The sequence below is a fragment of the Chiloscyllium punctatum genome, chromosome 30 (genome assembly GCF_047496795.1).
Source record: "Chiloscyllium punctatum isolate Juve2018m chromosome 30, sChiPun1.3, whole genome shotgun sequence".
In the NCBI taxonomy this organism is placed as follows: domain Eukaryota; kingdom Metazoa; phylum Chordata; class Chondrichthyes; order Orectolobiformes; family Hemiscylliidae; genus Chiloscyllium; species Chiloscyllium punctatum.
The window spans coordinates 27239576-27260460 of NC_092768.1; the positions used below are offsets into that span (position 1 = coordinate 27239576).

The 20885-nt window shown below is 43.6% G+C and overlaps 1 protein-coding gene across 1 annotated transcript; it reads right to left on the reverse strand.

Annotated features, from left to right (window-relative positions):
• Window positions 1–436: 436 nt before the first annotated feature.
• Window positions 437–16487, reverse strand: LOC140455537 (zinc-binding protein A33-like). The gene is made up of 5 exons (XM_072550477.1): window positions 16068–16487; window positions 15018–15251; window positions 12998–13020; window positions 12785–12897; window positions 437–990 (listed from the first exon to the last, which is right to left on the reverse strand). The coding sequence occupies exons 1-5, from the start codon at window positions 16485–16487 to the stop codon at window positions 437–439; spliced, it is 1344 nt and encodes a 447-aa protein (XP_072406578.1).
• Between the last annotated feature and the right edge of the window lie 4398 nt (window positions 16488–20885).

A 20885-nucleotide genomic window follows, 5' to 3' on the forward strand; every position in this document is an offset into this window, starting at 1 on the left:
TCTCACGATGCCCTGCCACCGCATCAAACTCTCATCATTACGTTATTTCCAGAAAAGCAGATGAAAATAAAAGTTCGAGGAGGAGTTCAAACAAAACTATAAAGTACACAATGCTGGAGAGTTTATACCTCCTCAACAGTGTCATTCTAAAATCACTCTTGCCTCTCCTACCAAGTAACATTGTCAACATTAGTAAAGAAGTGGTGAATACATGCAAACACACACGCAGTGGATTGAAATATAGAAGTTGGTACAATAACACGACGGCCCCATGCAGGGTGGCACCATACCTGCAATCAAGCGCTGATTAGCCACCAATCTAAAATGAAACATAAAGTTTGCTCAGGTTTAAAAAAAAACAAAAAATAAAGGCAATGCATTTAAGTGACAAAATAATCAGGCCCTAGGAAAGGCAAATACTGAAGAAATAGTCAAGTTATTCCTCGTGACATCTGACTGGAAGGATTTTGAGTGGTTCAGAGTTTTCTCCGTCATCATTAATGCCTGGACTGAAGTAAGGGAAGAGTTTGCCGGTGAAAGTGTCAATGAAAGTGTAAAGATGGGACATATTGTCCACGTTGTAAAAAGACACTTGTCCGCCCTCATAGTCCAGGTACACCCCAATCGCTCGGGGTTTTCTCGGTACGTTCAAGCGGGTCCGCGGAACAGTGGTTGCCTTGTACTCGTTGCCATTTCTCAGCCACACGATCCAGTAGCCGGATTCCGGCGTCGCCGTGGTGTGGCCCTTCCTGTTTATGGACTCCCTGACCACACCCAGGTCCCACTCAGTCTTGGATCCCACCTGCACCTCCCAGTAGTGCTTGCCGGAGGTGAACGCTTCGGAGCCCAGGACACAGACGCAGGTGTCGAACCTCTCGGGGTTGTCCCTGACCTCTTGTTTCACGTCTCCGTAGGTGACCACGGTCAGATCCTCGGACAGAACTAACCGGGGATGAGCTGTGTTCGCGTTCAGGGTCAGATAGGTTGGAACTGACAAAACAGAAAAGAAGGAAACAAACGCAAGATCAGCAAATGAGTCATTTCAAAGCACGTTATTAACTTAAGGTCAGGTTATTTAATGCTGCATGCGATGATTTAACATTATAATTTGCTGACGGTTCTTGGAGGAACCTCGGCGCTCTAGAGCTCCGAGATACTGGAGTGAAAATCGACTCCCTCCCCCCAAAATAAAATCGAAAAACTATAAAGATCCTTGCTATCTATTATATTGTATGATATCATTATATAATTTATTACATTTTCTTTTATTCTCTTCGCTGCTATTTTTAAAGGAGCGTTTCCTTGGCGTGTCTTCGCTCGCATCAGTTCGGGAAGTAGGGTTACTGGCTGGTTCATTGCAGCCTGCATATTTATAATCTATAGAATAACGGAGCAAGAAATTAAAAATAATCATTTTATTGCAAAGTATAATTCACGTTTCAGTCTAATATCAACGGCTTACACGCGACCCCCTTTCATTGCAGATCTGGTTTCATTTTGGAACTGAGCTGAGCGGCTGAATTGAGCGGTGGCTCGGAGTCATACCGCGAAGTGTGTCTCCTGAAAGAAGCAGGACATGGGCTTTATCGTAACATGTGCTGCGTTCACGCCTCTATGAGCGTGCTCAACGTTTTGTTTTGCTTGGTACATGCTCTGAGCTTAATGCTTCCAAGAGCACAGAAATTGTGACAGGGACACACTTTTCCTCTTGGAAGACTTCTCTACCTTTGCTTTTCTAAAGAAAGAGAACATTCCCAAAAATCTCAAAGTACGGCTATATATATATATATAAATATATATACATATATATGTGTGTGTGTGAAAACGACTTCATCCCTGGTAGGGACAGATACATTGGAATGTGAGCCTTGGCTGGCTTTCGGAAATAGTAACATCGCTCATTTCATTCCCTGGGCCACTATTTAAGATTGTAACAGCATAAAATGGGCAGAAGAGGGCTATTCTACCAACCAGACCTGCTCCCCACCCCAACCCCCTGTTCAGGACTAATCTGATTGTCATTTGAACTCCATTTTCATATGTGTTTCCCATAACCAATTATAGAATCACAGAACTTTTACCGTGCAGAACGGCATTCGACACTTGACTCCCTTGCTAATCAAAGTTAAACATCACACAACACCAGGTTATAGTCCTCCGCAACCACCTGATGAAGGAGCAGCGCTCCGAAAGCTAGTGCTCCCAACTAAACCTGCTAGACTATAACCTGGCGTTGTGTGATTTTTTTTAATTTGTACAACTCAGTCCAACACCGGCATCTCCAAATCATGATTGCCAATCAAAAACTTGTTGAACTCAGCCAGCATCCACTACACGTACAGCGAGAGAATTCTGACTACAAAAGACCGTCGCTGAGAAGAATTTCCCCTCCTCTCCGTCTTAGCCGGAAGAGGCCTTATTTATTTAAATTGCACAAGAGCAGAAACACCGTGTTGAAACACGTCACATTCCCTCGAATCTTGCATGTGTCAATAATAATGGGTTGAATTGCTCAAAGGGATGCAAATTGGAAGCGAAGGGGGCTGAACACGATTTAAACGAGGGTTTCCCTGGAGATTTTCCAATTGCGATGGAAATAAAATCTACGACTTGCGTTCGTACAGGGGTTGGAGTGTAACTGAAGCTTTAGGTTGTCTGCATATAAAGTGTACCAAACAGATACAGTGCACAACATTCTACAAAAGGACGACTAATCTTTCTACATAGAGGCGTTCTGAATATTTTAAAGTTTCTATCACCATTATTAGATTCCAGCTCTGATACTCTTCCGGACTATGGGAGGGATGAACCTCACCAAAGTAGCTGGAAGTCAAATGTGAGAAATCTGTAAATATTTCCATGGGAAGAAATAACTCCTGTTTGTGGACGCCTGCCCAACTATTTGGTACTTCTAGGAAGTTATCATTCTTACCAGTAATTCCACAGATGAGTATTTTCCAGTACTCACAGGAATACCATACAAGCCATTTTCCAGTGGATATCACAGGACAGCAAGTAGGTGCATGCAGCAAGGTTAGTTTCCGACTCTAACGTCCAAACTAATCATGATTGCCCACCACCAACTCACATTGAGAGAAACAGCGACTGTTAATATTTAAGCCACAATAATAAACTCAAAACAAGCTCTAATCGGTTAAAATTGGCACCAAATTTGTTCAGGATGATGAAAATGAGCAACAAAAGATCAAGGTTGGTAGTTCCCAAAGGATCACTCATTTACCTTGGGTGTAGGTTACCTCATTATACTGGTTTGCCATGCAGAGTGATACCAACAGTTCAGGCCCAATTTGAAACATTCATCTGGGCATTTGATGATCGTTTCAATGCAAACAGCGTGCAGAAGTATCTAGAGAAGGCCGGAACAATGGCACTGAGTCATGGTGCTCATTTGAAGACTTGGTACAAACACAATGAGACGAACGACCACCGTCTGCACTCCAATAATTCTGCCCTGTGAATTCCCATGGTGGCTAGGGTCATGATGAAGGCCCCGCCTTCTCGACCTCAGCTCTCACCTGAGATGCAGTGACGGTCACGTTAAATTCCCGGACCAGTCGTCCCTCTCTCGTGAGGATGTAGCCTTCTGGAACTATGGCTAACTTGCTATCATCATTCTGTACTGTAATTGAACTTGTCATTGTGTAGTATGACTAACGAGCCGGTTAAAGGCTTCGCCGGTTTTATACCCCTGCTGAAGCTAGTCTGGGGATCATGAGGAGAACTTGCAGCTATGTTCTACCTTCCAGGTGTGTGATGGCTCCCTTGCACATTGTTTGCTCTAAAACCAAGCAACAAGTTCGGCAAGCCTTGAAAAGTTTTGTTTGAGAAAAGCAAACTCATTGGATTAGCCACTGGAGACTGACTTTTTAAACTTTGAGTCAGTGTCTGTCTTCAGACGGGGTAGGGGTTAAGGGTGAAGTGGAGAATACTCCTGTCGAATTATCTTTCACATATCGACAGTCATCCAGGTATCCAGGATGAATCATGAACCAACGCTTCCACTTAATATCCACTTCAAATTAGTTTAAGGGTCTATAACAAGGTGGTATAATGTAAGATGCAGGAATGTAATGTATAAAGCAGGAAGCTTACAATAAACCCTTTATCACGCATCGTATAAATCTGAAATGCACTACCTAGGAGATGTGCTCAAGCGGGACACTTCGCAACCTTTAAAAAGTGCTGTACTTGGATGAGCACTTGAAATGTCATGGCATTTAAGGCTATGTGCCAAGTGTTGGAAAGAGCAACTAGTGTAGCTTATGAGTGGGTACTGAACCGTTAAGTCGGAGGCCTTCTTCTGCACTATTTGATTGTATAATCAAGACCCTCACTCTGTCCCAAAGACAGAGAGACACCCTCACCCCGTGTTAGAGAGACATCCTCACCCTATCCAAGCGAGAGAAACCCTTCTCTATCGCAGAGAGAGAGAGAGATAGAGCCAACACCATCCCAGAGAGAGAGACGCTCACCTTGTCTCAGTTCCAAACTGGATCGACTGTCTATGTAGGTATTGAATAAAATACAACCTGCTATTGCTACACCTGTGGATTAATTATATTTCCCCACTCATCACCTTAGCTTTCTATTGGTGTAGGAATTCTGAGTGATCATTTGAGGTCACTGCACAAGGCCTGCAATGCGGGTGAAAGCCGCTCCTACCACTGTCAATTGCTTGGTTCTGGATCACATCAACGGGCCTTTTACTTCGGGAAGACGTTAAGAATGATTAGGATTAAAAGAAAGAAGTGCGTCCAACCTTATAGCATAAGAACAGGCTTTCCAGGAAAGAAGATTGTATCAAGGAGGTTGCATCACTGCCCTGAGAAAGAGCTGAGCTCGCAACCCAAGATTTAAACTTAATTAATTCATTCATTAACTAATTTGCCGCCATCCCGTGCAAGCCATCAAAACAAATGTGTTTAAATGTTTTCCCTAGTCTCTCTATAGGATAGAATTTTGCAGTCTCCCATCTGGGTTTCCTCCGGGTGCTCCGGTTTCCTCCCACAATCCAAAGATGTGCAGGTCAGGTGAATTGGCCATGCTAAATTGTCCATAGCGTAAGGTACATTAGTCAGAGATAAATATGGGTCTGGGTGAGTTACTCTTCGGAGGGTCGGTGTGGACTTGTTGGGCCGAATAGTCTGTTTCCACACTGTAGAGAATCTAATCTAATCTAAAGTACGTTGACGACATTTTGACCATACAAATTGTAAATGACTCAGTGCTGCAAAGTCTACTCAAAAAAGTACTCACTCTACTCAAAAAAGCAGAATTCAAGAGAAAAAGTGAAACCATTTGCCTTATTTGCCATTACCTGTGAATGACTGATTCATCCATCAAATTGATTGTAAAATGCTTTAAGAGGTCCATTGGGCGTGAAAAGCTTTATGTACATACAGTCTGTTCTACCATTACGCGTGTTTCTTCAACGCGACTTGGCTTTAACGCGATTGAAGCGTTTAGGCCCTTATTTGTGGAACGCGGACTCTCCTTACGTGTTTTGACTATAACGTGATTAACTGAAACGACGATTGCACAATTTTCGTATAATGTGAGATCGGGACTTTCACGTTTTCTCAGAACATTAGTTCCAACACTCCAGAGAGATTGGGGCGGAGTACAACTACCAGCAAGAATATGCAACTGGGGTTGGGGGGCATGGGGTCGAGCACGGGAGGGGAGGGAAAGCGCCACAATTCATAACACGCATGCACACATATGAAAACAATGCAAAATGCAGACAGAGGGAGGCAGCTAGAGATGATCAGTTTGGAAGGGACCCTGCATCTGAGTGCCTGCCTTATGGGAAAATGTATGTTGCCCCTTTCAATGAAATGTCCCTGGTATTTCAAAGTGAACCTTATATCAAGGCTATCTAAGTTAATTTGATGTTCACACCATTCCAGCTTTGTTAAAGTATTTCTGGCATCTAACTTTTGGCAATGGAATAGTTTTTCTTTTAAGATAAAAGGCCATAGAATTAGCAATGATGCAATAGTTAGATAGTCACCGAAGTCTAAGTTATTGGGGGTCATCCCTTTAGGCTTGTTAGACAGCTCCTCGGCTTTCAAGTGTTGGTATACGCGTGGTTGTCCTATTGACCCAAAGAAAGTCTACCTTGACAGTTCTCCCACCTGAATTTGCTCATGTCGAAGTCATACGAACATAGGAATACGAGTAGGCCATTCAGCCCCTCGAGCCTGTTTCACTATTGAATGAGACAGTGATTAATCTGTATTCAATAGCTGAGCTTCAGCTTACCTCTGTCTGTATTAAACATGTGACTCATTCACTTGTTTTGTTCCAACACCCTCCAATCAACGATAGCCACACCATTGCAATATAAGATTCCTATGCTGGAACCTAGACTGACACACTTGAGCGAAAGCTTTTTGAGAATCTTATTGACTTCGTGTTAGTTTCTCCAGCCCTGCCCTCCCCCACTGGCTTTCAAAGGAACCTTGCATTTCTAGTTCCAGCCCTGTAACAATTGTGGCAACAATCAACCCCCGCGTGAGAATTGAAGCCAGCGCTCCTAATGAGGCTGCAAGGTTTATTTAGGCCTTGGGGTCAAAGTTCAGCGGCGGAGTTACGTGGCCGGGTGCTTTTCCCACCCAGCCGCTAACCTGCCACCAGCAGGAGAATTCAGCCAATCGGGTCCTTCAGCGTCTGAAAAGAAAAAAGATAGGTTAAAGTTTTGGTTAGAGACGGGAAGCTTCAAGATAAGGGGGCCCCTCTAAGACTGATCAAATGCAATTGAGGACGGGAGAGCAACAGGTAAAGGTCACACAGGGTGCTTCCTAGTTAACTTAGTAAATGAAATCTCTAATGGGCTTAATGACCTACAAAGAGGCTTAGGAGCAACTGGAGAGGAAAAAAAATGTCACTGTCAGAGCACTGCCTTCACTACCTCTCCTCTCTGAGAAGCACCAAAAGAATGCAAAATACTATTTAGGATTGGGTGGAAGGCGTCCGTAGCCATTAGTCACCCCTCAACCATTGCATACTGTGCCTCATTTCTCAAGGTTTTGACTTTAGACTGTATAATGTCAGAGTGGATTTCCAAATTGGTCTCTGCCGTTATTATCAGTTCCCAATGAAGCTGTATTGTATCCCTTTGGCTTTACCTACTCGTGCACCAAGCCTATCCATCAAACATTGCTGAGATTTTTGAATTAATTTAGAGCCTAATCCAATCAGAATTTTTCTGATCATTTTCAAGAGATCAGCAGCATATTGTTTTCATCTTTTCATGAATTCCAGGAGTGATAAGGCACTAAAAGAGGCTTTTCTGTCCACTAACACTGGAGGTCCTCTCTGTGGAACAATGCTGTCAGTATCATTTCGCTATTCTATCCCAATGCCCCTGCAAGATCAATTCTCTTAATAACTCAGCCAATTTCCTTTAGGAATCGTTGCTTTGTTTTCACTTACACCATATTCAGACTGCAAGCTTAAAACTATGTTCTAATTGGCTTTATACAGTTAGGAGAAAGTGAGGACTGCACATGCTGGAGATCAGAGCTGAAAATGCGTTGCTGGAAAAGCGCAGCAGGTCAGGCAGCATCCAAGGAGCAGGAGAGTCGACGTTTCGGGCATGAGTCCTTCTTCAAGGGCTCATGCCCGAAACGTCGACTCTCCTGCTCGTTGGATGCTGCCTGACCTGCTGCGTTTTTCCAGCAACACATTTTCAGCTTTATACAGTTAGGGAATGGGAACAGCGTTTTCTTGTCTATGCCGTCCAAACATGTCATAAATTGTACACTTCTAAGAAATCTCCTTTTTTCCAAGGTGACCAACCCTACCCTTTTCAACCTAACTTGTAGTTAATATTCGTCATTGTTTGATAAACATTTTCATAAATCCACTCGGCACCTTCTCAAAAATCCTCACATCCTCCCAAAGACACGATGACACACTATTCTAGTTGAGACGTCACCTGCACTTTGTCAAGTTCGATATTAGCTTCTGCTTTTTTCACTCTGCATCACTGTTGATGAAGCCAATCATTTGAAAGATTTTGCAAACTACTCTTACAATACGTGCTGTCAAATTATGTGCACATGGACCCCAAAGTTTCTCGAGCCCTGCATACTCTTTAGGCTTGTGCAATTTAGTCTCTACTGCCTTCTGGCATTATACATCACTTCACTTTCCTTATTTTAAATTCTACTTGCTTCTTACCTGCGTAGCTCACTAGCCTTGTGGTCCATTAGTGCTATCCTCACCTGCAAGTTTTAGATCATCAGCTTTAAAAAGATCCTTTGTATCTGAGCATTAAAACCACCCCTACATTAAAACAGTAGTCTGATGTGTGGCATTCACAGATTAAGGGACTATTTCCTCAGGATGGAGAAATAAATCGAGGATTAGATGGGACCATTTCAACTGAAGACATATTTTAATAATTTAATTGTGATCATTAATGAAAAGCTGACAGTTGGCTTTTATCTATTGTCCCCTCTAATGTCCATTTTGTTCAGTCCTATGAAGGGCATGCTTATCTTTTACATTCCAGTTCTGGAAAAGAGTCTGTATCCAAAACGCTAACCTATGGTTTCTCGTTTCAAATATTTCAGTGAATTCACATTTTTATTTTTAAAAACACTACGTTAACTTAAAACTTCCAAGACTTACATATTACTTAAAATTATGTCGACGGCCTTTTCCTGTTGCAACTTTACAATCGATCGTTGCCATTTTCGTCAAATTGTTTTCTTCGTAGCTCTGATGAAGCCAATAAATGGCTAATACTATTTACTGCTTGACTGACGAGGTCATTCTCCTCATGTGAACTTACTCTTGTTCGGTATCGACTTGTTTTACAGCTGGAACTAAACAACTAAACCATACACGTACACTGATGTATTCACTGAGAGCGATTTTGGAATTGCAATTGGGCCTACTTGCTTTCCATCTTCTCCCTCCGAGATGAAGATGTGGAAACTCGTCAGAATTGATAGTGCAATAGGAACGATTTTGCCAAGACCCCTCCCTTTGGCTCATTGGCATATTATAAAGGGAATAATGGCTACAGCTGATAGAACTGTCAAAGAAAATGCTGTACACAGAGCACGATACTTAAGGATTGAGAGTGGCGGGGGTGGGAAGTCGCCAAAGTCCCACACTCTCATCAGAAAGAGAGTTGAGTGGTGAAGTTTTAACCTCAGGGTCATCACGTCTCAGGCCAGTGCCGAGATTGAGAAGATGGAGAATTCAGTTGGTGCGGGAATTGAACCTGCACTGATGGTGTCACTCTAAATTGCAAACCAGCCTCCAGCCAACTCAAGTAACCGACCCTCAACTAACAAGCGAACTACAGGAAGACATAATTTTAAATGAACTGCTTACTGGAATCTGAGGACTTCGCATTAAATTCTGATGTTGCACCCAATGCAGGAGTCAAAAGCCCATCTGGTTCATGAATGTCTTTTAAGGAGGGAAACTCGTCTGGCCTATGAGTGACTCCACACCCAGGGCAATGAAGTAGGCTCTTAGTTGCCCTATGGGCAATTAGGGGTGGGTAATAAAAGCTGGCTTAAGCTGTGGCATACATCCGATGAATGGTTTTTTTTATAATGATAACATTTGGCCAAAATATAAAACTGGCATTTGATCCAGCCATTGGATTTCCCAGCTGGTATATACCTACTTAATCACCATACCAACTGTTCATATCATGAGATTTGAATGCCATGCAAAATGGAATTTCCTTCAATCCTCAGTGTTCGCTGAACAAAGATAAAAGTAGCTCCAAAGAACGGGACAAATGTGAAGAATTAATCCTGCTGGTAATGCACATATTCTGAGGAATCGTCTGTTTTCCCCCATCTCGTCCATAATTTACAAAGACACTAGAATGTAACAATGATCTGGATCTCTACAAATAAGGGCACGAGGCTGCCTTAAAGTATTAGAGTGGTGCTGGAAAAGCACAGCAGTTTAGGCAGCATCCTAGGAGCAGTGAAATCGACGTTTCAGGCAAAAGCCCTTCATCAGGAATGCAGGCAGAGAACCTGAAGGGTGGAGAGATAAATGAGAAGAGGGTGGGGGTGGAGAGAAAGTCGCATAGAGTACAATAGGTGAGTGGGGGAGGGGATGAAGGTGATAGGTCTGGGAGGAGGGTGGAGTGGATAGGTGGAAAAGAAGATAGGACAAATCATGGGGACAGTGCTGAGCTGGAAGTTTGGAATTGGGGTGAGGTGGGGGAAGGGGAAATGAGGAAGCTGTTGAAGTCTACGTTGATACCCTGGGGTTGAAGTGTGCCGAGGGAGAAGATGAGGCATTCTTCCTCCAGGCGCCGGGTGGTGAGGGAGCGTCGGTGAAGGAGGCCCAGGACCTCCACGTCCTTGGCACAGTGGGAGGGGAAGTTGAAATGTTGGGCCACAGGGTGGTGTGGTTGATCGGTGCGGGTGTCCAAGAGATGTTCCCTAAAGTGCTCTGCTAGGAGGCGTCCAGTCTCCCCAATGTAGAGGAGACCGCATCGGGAGCAAGGGATACAAGAAATGATGTTGGTGGATGTGCAGGTAAAACTTTGATGGATGTGGAAGGCTCCTTTAGAGCCTTGGATGGAAGTGAGGGAGGAGTTGTGGGCGCAGGTTTTACAGTTCCTGCGATGGCAGGGGAAGGTGCCAGGATGGAAGGCTGGGTTGTAGGGGGGTGTGGACCTGACCAAAGTACCTTTTGCCTGCCTTAGAGTATTAAGCTACGGATTTTCTTTTCCCCCACGTGGGTTCTGGGGCTCCAACAATGTTCTTCCAATTTCATTGCCATAGTTTCAAGTTACAACCAAGAGGCTGATGCTTCAGTCTGTTATTCATGAATGTCGTTTCCCAGTTATTAACCAAGGTACAGACAAATATCATCAAATAAACCACTTTCACTTGAAAGGTCCAGCTGACAAGCAATGTTATCACATTTAAGGCATGGTGTCCTTCCAGGACCCAAACAGGCACTATTGCCATGAAAAGGAATTTTGGCAGGAGAAGGAACAGTTCGTCAACCACTTCGACTGCACCTTTCAAGCCCATGATTTCTAATACCTACTGGGCAAATAAAAACACGGCCACCTGTAAGAACCTGTCCAAACCACACACCTTTCTAACTTGGAAATGTGTCCATTACTTGGCCAAAATCCTGGATTTGCATGGTGGCTCAGTGGTTAGTTCTGCTGACTCACAACGCCAGGGACCCAAGTTTGATTCCAGCCTCGGCCTATCGTCTGTGTGGAGTTTGTACATTCTCTCCATATCTGTGTGGGTTTCCTCCGAATGCTATGGTTTCCTCCCACAATCCAAAGATGTGTAGGTTGGGTGAAGTAGCCATGCTAAATTTCCCAGTGTTCAGGGATATGGAGGTTAGGTGCATTAGTCAAGAGTATATATAGATTAATAGGGTTGGGGAATGGGTCTGGGTGGGATGCTCTTTAGAGCGTGGTGTGAACGTTTTGGGCCAAATGGCCTGTTGCCACACTGTAGGGATTCTATGATCCCATGCAGAGCACTGTGTGTGGACCTACATCAAGTGGACTGCAGTATTTCAAGAATGCAGCTCTCCACCACCTTCTCAATGGCAATTGTAATTGATCAATAAATTCTGACCTTGTCAACAATGCCCACATCTCACAAAAAAGGAGCCCGCCATTGGAGAGTTGTTAAGTCAGGTAGGTCTTGCCAGAGGCTATCATATTCCAGGAATGAAGAGTACAGGGGCCAATAGCATCTCAGGTTTTAATATGGGCTGGAGAAGGATGAACCTTAGAAGTCCTCTGAACTTGCATCATCTATTTTTCCCTATCTAGAATTACTCCAATTACAGTTTATCATAAAAATCTCTGTTCTGTCAGCATTCAACGCTGCGATAAAAGCAAAAGGCACTGGAAATTGTCCCACTGCAGTTTGTTGATAGAAGGCTTTCTTCAAATTGGTTATGGGTTAATTCTTTCAAATTAACATTTTGTTTGTAATGTATTTGCACTGAAGCAACCCTGGGCATTTCAGCAAATTCAAATTTTAACTGAAAATGTTGATTTAAGCAAGCAGTATTAACATCAAATTTTAATATTCATTCACGTCTTCACTACCACTTAGAAAGAAAACATTACGCCAAAAAAATTGGATTCAACTTCTGAACTTCCAAATAGGAAGTAACACTTACAGGTTGCATTCATTTGTGGGTTTAAATAACCTGCTTTCAGTTTGTGCCCCAAACAGTTGGAAGATATGATTTAATCTGTGTTTTGTACATTCGATTGGCCCTCTCCCTTTTGCCGTCGGAAGCTGAAAGTTTCAGTTGCCAGTCCTTGGTAACATACCTCACTTAATAGTTGAAGCTAAGTTAACCTAAACTATTATTCCAGCTATCTCATACCGTGTGGTAATTTAAATGAATAAAAGTTTCAACGCTCTGGTCTTGAAATGTTTTGGGCTACCGTGTGTCATCCACTGTACAGGACAAACAGAGGTTGGCTGATTAATCCTTCAAATCTGATTCGACATTTCATGAGATTGTGATTGTCCAGCGGCATATCACCATATATCACCAGGATTGCTTCAGTACTAGACTGACGTACGCACAATGCAAATTGCAGAATTCACAGTTTTCAGACATTCCATCCACCTTCTCACAGAGGTAATGGTAGAAGACTGACGATAACCCTAAGAAATGCCAGACCATTGTCCAGGCTCAAATTTAAGCATCCTATATTGCGCAGATAATTATACTTACTGAGGATTTCATAGGTGTAAAAAGACTTCCTTACCAGGATTTATTACGTCTATTACTTGTTTCCACACTCTATACTGGACTGGTCCTTGGAAGATTCCGATTGGTAGGTTGCCCTCTGCTATCGTAGGTTGATAGTCGTCTTCAGTGCTGAGAGTAAGTATAGACAAACGTTAGCACTACAATGCAAACAACAAACACTTCAATTAACTGATTATTCTATGTAATTTTTATGAAGAGCGTGCCATACCTCTTCTCGTCGAGTGGAGGGTCCTAAAAGGAAAATAAAATGGGTATTAAAGTCACAGAAGATCGATGTCAAGTTGCAGTAGTCTGAAAAAAAACATTGTCGGAACATAACAAGAAATAGACCTCGACAGAAAACGGACAGTTGTTTTCTAATGTGCTGAAAATAAGCCAGACATTGCCCCGGAGACCTCTCTTTGTGTATCTCTGCAACCTATGTATCCCAGCTTGGGGTGATAAGTGGCAATGAAAATTCAGGCTATGCAAGTGCCAAGGAAAAAAATACCATTCCAACAATGAAGAATCTGAGCGTTGCCCTTTGAAATCAAATGGCATTACCATCACTGGATCCAAGGCCAACCAGAAATGAAATTCAACCGGCCATATAAACACCATCATTACATGAGCAGGTCAGAGGTCAACTCCTGTCTCCAATAAGATTGTTCATCATTTACAAGGCACAAGTCAGGAGAGTGACTTCATGTTTCCCATATACATGCAGTTAGATATTTTTATTTTACCTGGACATGTGCAGCTCCAAGAAGACTCAAGAAGCTTGACTCCATCCAAGACATCACAGCGCACTTGACTGGCATTCCCTTTCACCATCAAAGGACAGTGGCAGCAGGGTGTACCTCTACAAGATGCACTGTAACATCTTACCGAGGCTTCCTAGACAATATTTGTAAACCAACAACTGCTACCATTTAGATACAAGAATAGCAGATACTTAGGAACTACCAACCAATTGCTCCATTTCAAGGCACACTCCTATCCTGACCTGTGAATATATAGCCATTCCTGCAACATTCCGTGGCAACCATCCCAGAACTCCCATCTTATGGGCACCTTGGGTGTCCCCTACACTCCAAAGAATGCAGGTGTCCCAGAAGGACCCATCATCGATAATAATATTGGATGGAGAATGAATTTTAGCCTAGGATGCACATATCTCAAAAACAAATACAAAAAGGGCACATGCTTGGTGCCATTCAAGAAAAAAAAATGCCATGTCCTCATGCCGACTTAGCCTAGACTACCAAATCAAAGTCCTGTAGAAACGAACATGTTTGAAACCACAGCGTAGCAAAATGGGCAATGAATGATTAGTGGACCCTTCCACTTTCATTGCCTGGCCCTTAACGCTGCCTTTGTGTGACAATATCTGTACATATATCTGCCAGCATTCTAAAGTCAAATTAGGTTTCTAGGGTGTTATAAAATAATTCCCATGATTTTACAGGAATCTACATGTCAAGTGGCCGAACATGAGTAAATTGACATTGGACAATTTCAGGACTATATGAAAGCATTCGTCAGCCTGCCGAAATAGAAAGAAAAGAATGCTCACCGCCTTTGCCCCTATTGCACCTCACTCCATCTGGAATGGCTACAAGCGACTAATTTATCGCCGTTCTCCAGATTCCGTGGAAGGCAGTATGCTTATGAAACATGGGGAAGGATAATGTAATTGCACCCACCATCGGTGCTTCCGAGCGGAGCACCAGAATTTTAACCTCGACAACTTCACTTCCACTCTTCCACTCCCTTTGCCTGATCTCGCCCTCATAATGATAATTATGAATTCTAATGGATTTAGCGATCATTTCACCTCAGCTGACAGCCCATACCCTTTTCCAACTTTCCCCGTCCTCCAAAACCTCAGTTCTGGACTTTCTAAGAATAATTCCACAAATGGCCAAATGATTTCATATAATCCGTGAGGAAACAAAGCGGGTCCCTGGGGTCGCTGTAGGCATCATCCCGAATGCAAACTTCATCAAACTGAACAAAGTTTGACAATTTGCTTTGTTCTTCAGGCGCTGGGAGTGTTGCTTTGACTTCATGTTTTGTTCAGAGTGAATAAACCTAATCTTAGTTCACAAAAGAAAAGGGGAAATGGCGTGGAAATTGCGCCGCGGTTCTATTGCTGAAACAAGAGCGAGGGGCAAGGAGGAAGCCAACAAGTGGCTGGGAGGCCAGTAGTGCAATTATTTTATGTTCTTTGTTCACCAACCGCTAACCTTCAGCATGGCGTAGACGTCCTGGTAATCTAACCGCTTCTGCACGTTCGAGAGCATTTGCTGCGTGCGATTTAGGTTCTCCTGAATCTTGCGAAGGTTGCTCTCCATCCTTGACAGAACGTCATTTTCCTGCGTCGTCAGGTCCGAGAACAGATTCTGCTGCTTTTCGTCCAGCACGCTGCGCATTTTGGAAAACTCCGTCGTGATGTGGTTCTGCAGCTTATTCGACTGATCCTGCAAACACAAACAACGGTCAGTACAACTCAATGCGAAGGAGCTTTCTGAAAGAAATCCCGGAGGCACCTGAGTCTTTACCTTGATTTCTGTGATCTTTTCCTGTTGTTTCGATTCGAATTCTTGGTAATAAGACTTTTTCTGCTTGAGGGAATTGAGGCTCAATTTTATTTTCTCCTGCAATTAAAGTCGAGATTCTTAGTGGCGGTGGTGTGGGAGTCTTTAAGGTGTTCCTGTGCATTCACCGTTATAGAGTCATAGTCAGAGAGATAGATGTACAGCACGGAAACAGACCCTTCGGTCCAACTCGTCCATGCTGACCAGATATCCCAACCCAATCTAGTCCAGCCCTTGACCCATATCCCTCCAAACCCTTCCTATTCATATAACCATAAATGTTGCAATTGTACGAGCCTCCACCACTTCCATTAGCAGCTCATTCCATACACGCACCACCCTCTGACTGAACAAAGTTGACTCCTAGGTCTCTTGTATGTCTTTCTCCTCTCACCCTAAACCTAGGCCCTTTAGTTCTCGACTCCCCCACCCCAGGGAAAAGTCTTTGTCTATTTATCTTATCCATGTCCCTCATGATTTTATAAGCCTCTATAAGATCACTCCTCGGCCTCTGAAAGTCCATGGAAAACAGCCCTAGCCTATTCAACCTCTCCTTATAGCTCAAATCCTCCAACCCTGGCAACATCCTTGCAAATCTTTTCTGAACCTTTTCAAGTTTCACAACATCTTCCCGATAGGAAAGAGACCAGAATTGCACACAATATTCCAAGCCCCAAAGCTTTCCATTTACTCCCTTACCTTGTAAATCTCCACCGCTTCGTTGATCAACATGAAGTTGTGGGTTTTATGGCTTCTTCCGTCTCTCCTGTCCAGACACATCACACAAATCAGCTTCTTGTCCGTTTCACAAAACAATTTCAGTTCCTCCTCGTGTTCGATGCAATACGGTTTGTTGTCCTTGAGTTTGAGATTCAGGGAATGATTCCGACTCTTTTTAACCAGTTTTCCCAGCGCGCGATTCGCCTTCAGGCTTCTGTCCGGGAAGACCTGGCCGCACTCGGGGCAGGCAGTTCGATTCTCCTTCTCCCAGTATTTCGTAATACAGTGCCGGCAGAAGTCGTGCCCGCAGTCCAGTATGACCGGATCCGCGTAGAGCTGGAGGCAAAGGGGGCAGTTTAGTTCATCTTCCAGGTTCAGGGTGGTGTGGCCTGAAGCCATGTTGAACGCCGGTGTGTCCAGCTTTATAACTTTACAGCTTCTTCAACCACCACAATAACACATCCGCTGCGGCCCACGGCAGTACCAGAAGTAACAGCCGTTGAGGAGGGAATTGAGGCGTGTGCCATTCAGATTGATTGTCAGGGAAAATAATTGTACTTCATCGCGCGATTTCCTCCCTGTGTGGGTGGAATAAAGCAATAGCTGGTATCGTTTAACCTACCGGCGACTTTCGTTCCGCCCATACATGGAAATGGAACATAATCTCTCCAAGCCTAGTGCATCCGGGGCGGAGCGGTAAATCCACGCGTTATATAGCGGAGTGGAATACTCGGTTTCATTATTTCCATCTCTTATGCACGTTAGGTTTCTGATTCGCTGTCCACGAATGAGTGGAACCGGCGATGGATTGTGGACAGAAATAGGTGGGGTTGGAAGGTAGTGCAAGGATTAACAGTTACTATCCCCATCCCGCTCAATCTCAGGATTGTCATATCCAGTATCTACTGGATTCAACTTCGGTGAAACACGGGACTGCTCTCCCCACCTCCCCAATTTCACTCGCCCTCTCTCCCTTCCCAGCAGACCACTCATTCCAAACCGTGCATCCTTTCCGTCTCCTTACGCTCGCACGAACGGAATTGCGCCGCTTCTGAGTGTTCATCAAAACGCCCATCATTGAACTGTCATAGAGCGCCAAGCTATACATTCTCATCATCTTCGTGGCCGCAAAAGGAGGCCATTCGGTCCGACTTGACCGTACTGGATGCTTGAAACAGTTCCTACTTCGTCTTCTCGAAACAATATGCCTGCCTTCTCTCCGCCGTGTCCCCCACCTAACCCCAACCCTCAGTCTCCAAAGCGTTTAACAATTCCCTTTTAGGCATTTTATTGTGCATTTTGTTTCCATCCTCGTTACAGGCGTTCCAGACCGTGGTAACTCGCTGCGCAATTTTAACACAGTAACAACTTCATCGCCGACGCTGCTTCAATTACCTTTAATCGGTGTCGGCCAGAACGCGATTATTGCCCGAACGGGAAGTGTTTCTCGCTCTTTATTAGAGCAGAGTGCTTCATGCTTTTGACAGTCATATTAAATTTACCCGCACCTGTCTCTGCTGGACGGAGAACAATCGCCTCTTCTTCTCCCGCAGAACTAAAATTTCAATTTGTTACGTTAATGAAAGAAGCGTCAACGGTTCTTTGAAACCTCCGACACAATAGTGCGCAGAGAAGCCATAGTCCTGATTGTGAGAACACATTGCAGGAATCTATTCCTACAGTCGCCACTCAGTAGCCCTATATCTTCACGCTCTTCTCCCTTGTCTGAAACACGCACATAACATACATTATGGAAATGGATCCATTCGTTGCACAATTTCCTTAGTCAGGGCATTTCTGTCAACATCCGGAGAATGCGACTTTGAACGGACGAGGCACCGAAGCTGCAGACGGTTTAAGTCATCTTCGTTATTCAAACTTGCAAATCCATCTTGTGGAAAGTAAACGTTATTAAGTCTCATGAACAGTCTTTGGTTTAATACAAATGGTTCGTGTAATTTATGAATCCTATCTCAAGCTATGCATCCAGGCTGATCCTTCACCTCCTTTTCGATATATTTTCTATAACACGTTATGGATGGCTGAGCACCAATCCAATCTGTGTCACCAACTATCCCACAGATTGTTCTTGTGCTATTATACCATATTGGTAAAACCTAAAGTGCTGTTGATCTTTATTAGTGTTCTATAGAATTGGTGGTGCAGGCTCGAAAGGCAGAATGACCTACTCCTGCACCTATTGTCTATTGTCAAATAATTCTACATTCGAAGCTACAGATTTCTTGGTTCAGACAGAAGTGTTTTCTCTATAAGTTCTCCTTGGATGCACGCACACTCCCCTCGTTATTTCTCCCCAAATTTAATTGCGCATGCGTTCATCTATTAGTTTACACTTCTCATGCTTTCATCTCTGCTATTCCCTTCATGCGTCATCCCTAAGTGACCGGGGCAAATCTACAGTTCGTTGGTAAAACCTTCCCTTTGTATGGCCGGTCAAATGGAGAAAGAAATGTAGGCACTGGATAAAGTGTTGGCTTATTGTTGAAATGTGCTGGCAAGAACGGCCTGAACGGACCTTTTTTTTTACCCTGGATGTGCTATTGAATCCAAGTCTCAGGCGCATAGAGGACAAAAAATGGACTCCAGTAGTGATATCCAAACTTTCACACTGCACAGTTGAATTGGACTAATCTTTTTTGCCTTATTCCTCAAACAAATTGCTGTCATAAATACTGTTCTCGTGAATTACTCTATTTCTGCGTGAGATACTGATTCGTGGGTCGAGTTGACTCTGCGACGTTGAGTTCCATGGACTTGCCTGTGGTTTATAGGCGATATACTAACGCATCCTCTGCGCACTTTCAGAGTTCCTGGTTTACAGAAATCAAAAAATGTATTGTTGAGGCGGGGGGGAGGGGAGAGTTGCTTTTATGAGCTGTTCTAACGCATATTAAATGTCTTATCATACAAGGTCATTTCAGGAAAATTTACTACATTGAAGGTTCCTGAAGAAGGGCTTATGCCCGAAACGTCGATTCTCCTTCTCCTTTGATGCTACATTGAAGGTTGTCACGGTTGTGGACGGGATGTTGAAACATGACACTAACAAGTTACTTTGCAGGCTGCCTCTGGTACTGTCTGTGAATACCGGGAAGGATTTTGAAGTTGTTCTGTACAGTGCAAAATGAATCCTAAAGCAAAATACTGATGCAATGTTTTCCATTTATTGTCAGCCTGGTTTTCCTAACGTATTGAAACATGTTACACATCTGAGGAGGTCAACTGATTTGATATGCCATAAATGCCCTCCTGATTTCAAAGTAACTGTTTCGGCACAGCATGGGAATTTAAACTATGCGGCTGACGGCAACATTGTGTTACATTTCAATGCCAACACTGAACTCTTGAAGCAAGTTAACTGGACCATTCAGCGTTCATTGCTGCACAAAGATCTGTTCATGTCCTTTCAAGCAATACTGAATCCGGCCTTGCTAGTGGCTGGAATCATTAAACATGATCTGGCTGTAAGTTTCAAGCTTCTAATGAGGCATCTCGTTAAGTATTCAATTCCGAAGAAGACTCATTCAATTCGACATGTTAACCCTGTTTTTCTCTCCACATGTGCTGCTCGACATGCTGAGTTTGTCCAACGCTTCCTTTTTTTTTGAGACCTCCAGCATCTGCAGCATTTTGCTCTAATTATGGTGTCATGTCAATTGGTTTCAAATCTTGACTACAAGTTTCTCGAGACCTGTCGGAAATGAGATAGATCCCCACTTCTGTACATAATTCCTTAGTTTTTCAGTCACATGAGTGGAGTGTTGCTGACTAGACCAGCATTTATTTCCAATCTATTTATTCATAGAAAGCGAATTTCAACTGCCCTCTGGAACTCCTCTGGTCCCCGTGGTGTTGGAAGTTCCACTGTGCTGTTTAAGGAGGGAATTGCTGGATTTTGTCCCACCAACAGTGAGGCGATATAATTCCAAGTGATCACGATGTGTGACTTCTATTCGCTGTCGCCGGGCGAAGACAAGATCTGTCTGCGTTCAGTGGCCTGCCCAAATCTCACGCACGCTTATTGCCATTGGGACGCGATTGTCAGGAGCGATGTTACTTGACGCGCTCAGAGGAAGCCTGTAGAATTATATCTGTCAGAAACGACAGAAGAGAGATGAGAAGGGGGACAAGAAAATTTAACAGCTTCAGTGTTGAAATCTCTCGTTGGGTTTCCTGCGCACTTCCTCAAGCCTTCTACAAGGATATTGACCATTGGTGACATTGTCACTGAAGCTGACATTTAGCAGATTAGATCTTCATTAGATTCCTATTAAGTGAAGTGCAGAACAACACGGTGTTAGCGGAATGTTAGCAGAACACCAGGAATTCAATTTAACCGCAAGATAATGTTAATTATAGCGTCAGTTATCCAGCCACTGCAGCATTGTAGAAATTTGCATGGAATAGGGTTTCAATACGACTGCGGCAGTGCTAACTATCACATGGACAAAATACACAGGTTGCTGGCACTGTCCTTACAGAACCTGTCTGATAATTCCTTCTGCATGATAACACCCGCAGGATCTTGTTGTTAGCGCAGGATCATCCCTATTTAAATTCGATTCTACACGTGCGTTGCCTGACAGTCCAATCCAGTCAGCGATAACAAAAATCCTAACAAGCACTGGGCATATTCTAGTTTTGCTGTCAACTTCCGGTGTACTGAGTGGTCTTTACTTTAACCAATAAGGAACATCAAAAATCTGCCGGCAAGTTTGACCTATCAAGGAACCTCAAAAGTCCTTTACTCCGTTCACGAGTCGTGTAGTCCGACTC

What these genes read in the sequence shown, in the direction of transcription:
- LOC140455537 (XM_072550477.1), bottom strand. Translation starts at nt 16,487, where the DNA reads ATGGCTTCAGGCCACACCACCCTGAACCTGGAAGATGAACTAAACTGC. An exon ending in ACGTCTACGCCATGCTGAAG is followed by an intron (nt 13,021 to 15,017) that starts GTTAGCGGTTGG and finishes TTTTCCTTTTAG; the next exon opens with GACCCTCCACTCGACGAGAA. An exon ending in CCTCCACTCGACGAGAAGAG is followed by an intron (nt 12,898 to 12,997) that starts GTATGGCACGCT and finishes ACTTACTCTCAG; the next exon opens with CACTGAAGACGACTATCAAC.